An 8,979-nucleotide genomic window follows, 5' to 3' on the forward strand; every position below is an offset into this window, starting at 1 on the left:
ATGAATTTGTTCTAAAAAAATCCGCCTATGAATATAAAACAAACTTTTCTTATCCTTTAATTTCAGAAAAAATAAATCTTAAATATTAACTAAAACAACCAACTTTGAAGTTCTGTATAATAAAGTAGATTTCTGAGATGTTTTCAACAAGCATTTTTAAATCCTGAGGAAAAAAAAATCCTATAAATATTAGGGAATGTAACCTTAATGAATTTTCTTGAGGCGAACCAACCAAGGATTGAAAACCTCATTAATAAAGACAATAATAATAATAATAACCTTAATGAATGAATAAACATCTGGACATGGATTGGCCAGCCGAACCAAAATCATGAAATTGATATCTGGACATGTTTCTTGATAATACTGAAAAAATCGCCGCTATAATTCTGGGAATTACTTATTTGTATCCATCTCTTATTTTTACGTGTAACTGATTACCGGTATAGAAAAAAAAACGCAAAACAACTGTTGCCGCTGGGAACACTGCTCTTCCTTTAAGCGGTACAGAACTTCGAGCGATGACAGCGTCGGCGCGTGACAGTAGATTATTTGTGTGGAAAAGAGTAGCAAGAAGGTCTGAAACCATGATTATTAGTTATTCTATTGAAATTCATTGAATCAATTGTTCTACTTAAATCTAAATGTTTGATTATTCTACCTTAAACTAATTGGTGAAGTGAGTCATGCAGTTAGGAATTATTTGTAAAACTATGATATTAATCTAAATCAACTACTTACAGTGCCTAAAATCTACGAACATGCAATGCTAAAGTTAAACTTATCTAAAACATAAAATACTTGTTGCTTGGGAAGGCGAAATCATTGTTAACTAAGTGGAAGCACCGAAAGTGTAAGTAAAATGAATTATTGTATGCTAATTGAATAAAAATGAATAAACATTTGCAGTTTAAAGCTGCACCTTACCGCAAACTTCATGGCGACCCTTCGTGCTGCTGAGAACCCGGTGACGAACTGGATTTCATAACCCTTCCCCCGCTAACAAACTTTAAAACTTTCGATGGCAAACCTACTACCATTGCCGAAAGTAGCATCAAAGGGAAGCAGCGATACCTACCCGCGCCCCGAATCATACCACAACATGTCATACATTGGCCGCAGTGGTTCGTCAGTGAATAAGAGTTCACTAATCAGCAAGGAATCTGCTCGTTTGGCTCTACAACTAAGGCAAATACATGAAGAGCGCGCAATTCAGCAGCGCGCAATAGAAATAGAAAGGCGCACCTTTGCCCTTGAGCGCAAAATCCTGGAAGAAAAATATAAATTGTTGGAGCAGCAGATTCGGATGAAATCAGCTGTCCGCAAACGCACCAATGCCAGCGAATCATCAGCCGATGGTATCCCTTTGTCAGCACCAGCACATACAGCGAGTGATACTACGATGCATCGGGAACCACAATTTGAAACATTAACGATACAACCGAAAGGAATAGAATCCTCACCAGATCGATTGCAAGTGCTTGGGACTCAGCAGCTTATTTCCAGCGCGTTTCCCAAAGCAGATTTGAGAAAACAACATCTGATCGCAGACAGCAGTGAAAGATGGGACGAGACTATCTGCATCTCTCGTCCACCGTATGGAACACCATCAAGCTCCGAGTTCAACTCTGAAGATACGGCAGGCCGACTTCAAGAGCTATATCACGAGACTGGTCAGCACCAGACACAGACTGGGGGCTCGTCCGGGATTCAAGCACAAGTTTGTGTGAAGAAGAACTCGAACAATATTCATAGAAAGGACCAGACTATCACCAATAATTTGCGAAGACTCAACAACATCAACAGTCAGCAGCGTATACTGATACCAATGCCCACACTTCAACTACATCAGTACGAAGAAACGTACAAAACCCTCACCATAGTGTGCGCTTTAAAGCAACTCACGGTTAGAGATCGAGAGCGAAACGAGTATGGACCAACGTTGAGTGAGATACTATTGTTTCGTATGCCTTTGTACCTGGACACAGGTCAGAAGTTAGGAAAAATACGAAGCGCTCAGAATTGGATAAACAACATCGAGGCAATACTCACTCTGTTTTGTGCAAAAAAGATCGACCTCTTGGTAGCTGTGAGACACGATCTCGGAAGCAGTTTGTTGTCGTACGTTTTCGTCGAAGGTCAGAACGCGATGATCAATAGTTTGGTATCGAACGTACCTTTTCCGAACCTCGCCAAGTTGTCGATATTACGTGGATTTTTCACATACACGTCCGCGAAGCAGTTTTGTGATCAACAAGAACTCCAGACCATGACTTCAACGATATTGACTACAGAGTATGCATCAGAAGGCTGCATCACAAAACATTTGTCAAACGCATCTAGCAGTGCAATCCCTACTGCACTTGAGCAGGATAAATCATCGACATCGTCAAAATTTTCCCGCAACACCAATCATTTCTTGCTGGTGTCCTGCTGGGACTTTAGCGTCCGGTCGCACGACGTTGTAAACAACGTCCTGCGCCAGAAGTACTATCACGACGCGCCGTTTTTGGATTGCCCTTTTTACTATTCGGTCCATACGGTCAGCGCCGGTTTGGACAACCTAGTTGAACTGTCCGATTTGAACGAATACGCCGAGAGCTTTGTCGGAAGTCACGACGCTGGAGTGGTGATGGCTACATCGGAGCGGAAGGATCTGAGCTCGTATTTACCCAGCATAGGTCAGCATCTAACCCAGAGGGAATTCACGCTCAAGCTCCAGATCCATGCTATCCGGTGCTCCCCGAATGTGAAGCGGTACATGATAAGTTGGACCGAGGGTCGGGTGGCTGGGGTGTATCTCGACGTGGAAGTGCAAAAGAAGAAAGTCGCCTTCAAGTGCCACCGCTCTAAGGAGAACAACATCGAGCTGATCTGCACAGTCAATGCGGTCAGTTTCAACAACGTATACAACACATTCGATACCGGTGGTTCCGATTGGTATGGAAACGATCTTGGAGGACAAGCATCGTCTAGAGATTCCCAACTGGTTTGCGCTACCTCGAACCAAGGAGTTTGCTCTCACGTCCCACGGAGACAGATTCGAACACAATGCTATCCTGAAAAGCTTGAAGAAGAGAAGTAAGGATGAGGACTACGGGTTGATAACGTTTTACAAAGCTGCGAAGGCCAAGTTCATGCACCAACCGCCGTTATTAAGAGGAATAGAACTTGAAAAGCTGTCGCCGTCATCAGAGAAAGTGGAACCTTCTAAAGAAACTTGGGACAGTGGCGGAAATTACTTTGAAATGGAGGATAAATCTTTGATGCTCAACTGTAAGCTTTCACGGACTAGCGCGGCGCCCTTCTTCGGTCAACTTTTGCTACATGTCCAAAGTTATTACAGGAGTTCGAACGGCGATATTTCAGATTGCCGAGATAACAGTGCAAGTGAACGGTATTTTGAAGAATATGATGTCCTTGAACTAGTGAGTGAATTTTCCGCGAAGGCTATACGTGTCAACGGATTATCCGGGATAAATCAAGCACAGTTGCCAAAGTTAGTTGATAGGCAGACGTCTTAATAGGTCGTAATCGGAGTTATGATTGAAATCCTGGTAACTACAAACTTGTGGGCCTTATTCAGTGAAACAACCATGAACATTTGACATCGACAACGAGAAAACCAAGTGGTATGATATTTGGTAAAACTGGAACCACTAGCTTGCAACTGGTGGCCAGTGTTACGGGGGGGAGTATGTTGCCGCTGGGAACACTGCTCTTCCTTTAAGCGGTACAGAACTTCGAGCGATGACAGCGTCGGCGCGTGACAGTAGATTATTTGTGTGGAAAAGAGTAGCAAGAAGGTCTGAAACCATGATTATTAGTTATTCTATTGAAATTCATTGAATCAATTGTTCTACTTAAATCTAATTGTTTGATTATTCTACCTTAAACTAATTGGTGAAGTGAGTCATGCAGTTAGGAATTATTTGTAAAACTATGATATTAATCTAAATCAACTACTTACAGTGCCTAAAATCTACGAACATGCAATGCTAAAGTTAAACTTATCTAAAACATAAAATACTTGTTGCTTGGTAAGGCGAAATCATTGTTAACTAAGTAGAAGCACCGAAAGTGTAAGTAAAATGAATTATTGTATGCTAATTGAATAAAAATGAATAAACATTTGCAGTTTAAAGCTGCACCTTACCGCAAACTTCATGGCGACCCTTCGTGCTGCTGAGAACCCGGTGACGAACTGGATTTCATAACCCTTCCCCCGCTAACAACAACAGTTACAAAATTAAAAATTGGTAAGATTTGCACGAAATTAAATAAAAATTTACCAGTTTTTTTTGGTAACATCGCGGCCCCCTGGACTGACCCCACGCCCCCCCAGGAACCCGTGATCTAAAACAAACAGGTTCAGAGGGTTGCAATAATGATTATGTTAGTATTATCGTAAAAGCTTCCACTGGTCGTTAAAAATACTTACCGCATTTCTGGCGGGAATTTCGTTGAAAATAAGTAATTTCTGAAGCATCAGTTTTCACTATATCGGACACTCTAATGCATATTGAACCCCTGTTAAGAAATGAATGCTTTCCGTTCCGAGTAATCTAATCTTGCGAATGATTCTAATAACTTTCGTTATCTCTTCATTAATCTTGGAAAGTCTGCGTAACACTAGGGCGGGACACCTCCTAATATCTAATACTTCCTTATAAATATAAGATAGCTAATCCTCGTCGTAAACTATCTCAATTTTTCTATAGTATGTCTTGACTTATATTCAATCCCACAATTGTCAAAAAACTGGAAACTCAGACGGTAAATTTCATTTCACATACTATTTCATATCCGTATTAACAAAACATCCATTTTAAGTATAGAAATGTTACGATGTAAATGCAGAGATGCTCCGAAGAAGGTGATACGTCCCCCACTGGTGTGTGCTAAAGCTATGTAGTTCTTCTGGTGAACATATCGATCTGCGCCTCCCGTTTATCTGCTAAACCCTACGATCAACCCGCCATTGAACGCCATTGAACACAAAAAAAGATTCTTTCGTACAAAATAAAGAAGCTGCACTTTTACTTCACTTTTAATTTGTAAAAATAAAATGAAAATTTGATACTGAGAACATTATGATGCCGATACAATGTCGATGGAGAATTTTGTGTGGGCTGCTTTATTGACCCGGATCCCTCAGGACCCTTTAGATCTATTATTTTTGACTACAAAATAAATACACTATTCTTTACGGGTGCAGCATGAGCATGAGCTTTGTACACTGTACACTTCGTAGTTTCTATTCCGTAATTGACGTAACAGACCAATTGCACAGAGAACCAATAGATAATACTTGGGATTAGCACAACATCCTCAATGTTCATGTTCCAAAACCTCAAACTCTAATGGGTCAATTACGGCGCCGACCACATACACAATTCTTTACGGGTATAATAGGGCCAAAACAGTCAAAATAGACAAAACTTAGGTTGCTCAAGGATTTTAGAGTATTGGTAGGTTTTACATACTCTTGAATGTACTGCACTGAGTACTACACCGGAACCGACATACGATTTACATATAACAAAGCTCTATGCGGTGCTCCGCTGGGGCCCTGACAGGTAATTGTATAATTTTGACAATCGTTTTCGTTTGTTTGTCAAAGATTTCAGCATGGCTTACTTGATTGAAAAGCATTTGGATCTGGGATTAATACTTTCTAATAAGGTACACCGGGGCAAGTTGAAACACGAAGTTTTGAAATAGATTTAAATACAATTTGGAAATTTTTCCTTCACTAAAAGATTGTTTGAATCAAAAACATTGTGTTATGGCGATCAAACTGTTTATCATCATTAGAAAACATCATGTTAACCCGCTGTTTCAACTTGCCCCGGTGTACCTTACTGCTAATATCATTAATAATCATCTAAGCTGTCCCGCCCCTAGGCGTAACTCGACCCACAGGGTCCAAAACATATGGGGGGTTCAAATTATATTAGTTACCCATATCTACTTTTAGATTTGAAATTGAACAATAATGGCTTAATATGGTAGAAATTTACTTCGTCATATGCGCTGATTCCCGTCACATCAGATCGAAAATATTCAAAAATAAAAGATATTCTAGCTTACCTTTGCCAATGACTCGTCAGGTGGAAGCAAAAAGGTGTAGACTATCAACGATGCACTGGAAATGAAATAATTACGTAAAATTTCACATTTCAATTTCATTCCACTTACGACTTCACAATTTTACTCATTTTGTAATTGTGTACGTGAATTTTATACAAACTGGCCATGAGGCATTGGGCGAGGTACAAGAATAAACCCGATCATCATTGGTAGCTGCTTAGCTAGACACGAATTAGACAAAAACCTTAGTTAGCTTCATGGCCGAGTGCTTAGTGGCGTCAGTCGTTAAAGTAAGCCTCGGAGTGTGGGCACAGAGAACAGACGTCCAAGCTCATGTAGTGCTATTGTGTAAAGCAATGCAACGGTTGTTTTGAAATAACTGGGAATGTGGCCTTTACGCGGCGCTGTCAAATTTCGAATTGGGGTACAAATTTGCCGTTGTTTTACCTTTTGGCGCTAGTGTCACCAAGTATGCACCCTAGTATAGTTCCACCTAGAGAATGTGTTGGTTTTACTTGGAAAACAATAATTGAATTCTTGTTCTACTTATTTCTTATTAAAAATAATGAAACTAATTATCAATGGGTTGCTCAAATTTTGTTGCTGGGTGAGTGAAATAATCATAAACATCTTGTTATTTAAGCAAATACAGCTCAGAATCTGAGTAGGAAAATTTAAATGAAATATTTCTTCAGAAATATATAGCCGAGGCGGTAAACGCACGGGTATTCAGCATGACCATGCTGAGGGTGACGGGTTCAATTCCCGGTCGGTCCAGGATCTTTTCGTAAAAGGAAATTTCCTTGACTTCCTTGGGCATAGAGTATCTTCGTGCCTGCCACACGATATACACATGCAAAATGGTCATTGGCAGAGGAAGCTCTCAGTTAAAAACTGTGGAAGTGCTCATTGAACACTAAGCTGAGAAGCAGGCTTTGTCCCAGTGAGGACGTTACGCCAAGAAGAGGAGAGAGGAGAGAGGATTTCTTCAGAAAGCGCCATCATGGTGTCGAAACAAGCTTTTGGGTGGGAAAGTCACCGTCGATGTCGCTACTGAGCTTGTTTTTTCATTACACAAGAAGCAATTTTGTTCGAGCATGTTCGTCTCTTCTCTGTGACTCCATGTATAAGGTATACAAAATAGCGTGACAGACGGGGGAGGGGGGTGTCTAAAATTCCCGAAAAATGATGGACGTCATATTTGAATTGGCCCAATACCCTCTTCGAATGAGTGTAATCAGTTTCGTACCTTTTAATTACGCCCTAATTTGCTCATCCTTTGACAGATACGCGTATTTCGACTACCACTTGTAAGTTATCCACTGACACTGAGGAAGATTACATTATATAAATTTCAAGTTAACGTTGTTTTAATTTAAAAAAAATGGGTAGGGTAATTCGCTAATTGTTGAACACTACCCAAATGTTAAGCAGTTTCTGAATATTTTATTATAATTTTTATATAAGTAGTTTTAATCCAACGTAAACGTATGATGTAGATGCATATACATGTGGGTCACAATATTGCTCTAATTAAATTTCAAAATTATACATATTTTACGTCAAAAAAATTGATTGGAAATTTTGTACCGCTGATGACACGAAAACTGCACAATTCTTAAGATTAATTTTAAGAAATTGCTGTTAAGAAATAAGCTTTGCGTGCAAATCGACCACAAATATCAAAGGCACACCATAGTTACAAGAACTGGAAGGAAGTCATTAACAGTTTAACATTGTTCAAAATAACATTTTCATTGTAATTTAGTTTGAAAAAAATATTTTTCTTATCACACTATCATTATGCATCCATGATCCAATTGTTGAACACTGGCATAACCTAAGATGTTAGCATGACTGCTAGAATTTTTTTCACTTTACCTAACCGTGCATTTCATGGGGTTTCAAGGGCGTTCCAGGGATGTTCTAGGGGTGTTCCAGTGGGCTTCAGAAAGACTCCAGTGGTTTTCAATGGGTTTAAGGGCGTTCCAGAGGTGTTCAAGAGGAATTCAGATTGTTAAGGAGGTCCCAGGAGTATTTCAAGGCGTTCCAGGAGGCTCAGGACCTACCCACGGGTTTTCAAGGGATTTCAGGGTCGTTCCATGAGTGTTCTTGGGGGTTGAATGGGTCCCATGGGTATCCAGGAGTGTTTCAGGGGCTTATAAAGGCGTACTTTTCTTCTTTTTTTTTTTGTTTTTATTAATGTGTATTTTAACTTATAGCTAATTCTACACTTAAAACTTTTCTTCTGTCGTTTTCGCTTCTAATTAAACCTTTTCAACCAATTTTGCATCTAGTCATGTTTAAAACGATTTCAGTCCACTAGAGCTCTCTTCAAATGAGCGATTCCTTGTCATTTAAATGAATTGTCACTGGCTCGGACTAGCTGGGCACAAAACACGAAGAACCCGGAAAAAAATCCGCCAGAGTGGAAAAATATCGGATGTCGGGTCAAAGTCGGGTCAAATTTTATCAAATGTTGGCCCATTGTTGGACTCACATCGGATAACTGTTGGGTCTATGTTGGGTTTGGTGGCCAAAATAAACAGGTGAATGATAGGTTGATGTCGGGTTATACGTCATCAATTATGAACAAAGCTTCAACCGTTCAACAATTGGCGAGAACCGTCCAACATTAGGATGAGCTGGCTTAAGGAAGCGTTCAACATTTGGGTTACAGACCTCCCATACAAATGTTCTATTTTCTCTTAGAAAATGGAATTTATGGGAATACCAATTCAATGGGCAATGTAAGGGATGAGTAGATCTAGACGTTCACTGGATATTTTTCAACTAAAGTGGAATTATGCACGGAAAAACAAACGAAAACCAAAATGCCAGTACTAACCGTTCAACAATTAGCGAATTACCCTACCTCCCATCTAT

At 39.9% G+C, this 8,979-nt stretch overlaps 1 protein-coding gene and 1 long non-coding RNA gene across 2 annotated transcripts; both read left to right on the forward strand.

Annotated features, from left to right (window-relative positions):
* Window positions 1-488: 488 nt before the first annotated feature.
* On the forward strand, window positions 489-1,680 carry LOC134287608 (uncharacterized). The gene is made up of 3 exons (XR_009997402.1): window positions 489-679; window positions 744-853; window positions 910-1,680. It is a non-coding gene; the product is annotated as an uncharacterized LOC134287608 (long non-coding RNA).
* A 148-nt stretch (window positions 1,681-1,828) lies between these two features.
* Window positions 1,829-4,235, forward strand: LOC134286284 (uncharacterized). The gene is made up of 2 exons (XM_062847895.1): window positions 1,829-3,908; window positions 3,973-4,235. The coding sequence occupies exon 1, from the start codon at window positions 1,829-1,831 to the stop codon at window positions 3,083-3,085; it is 1,257 nt and encodes a 418-aa protein (XP_062703879.1). The 3' UTR covers window positions 3,086-3,908; window positions 3,973-4,235.
* Window positions 4,236-8,979: the final 4,744 nt, after the last annotated feature.

This window comes from Aedes albopictus, chromosome 1 (assembly GCF_035046485.1).
Source record: "Aedes albopictus strain Foshan chromosome 1, AalbF5, whole genome shotgun sequence".
NCBI lineage: Eukaryota > Metazoa > Arthropoda > Insecta > Diptera > Culicidae > Aedes > Aedes albopictus.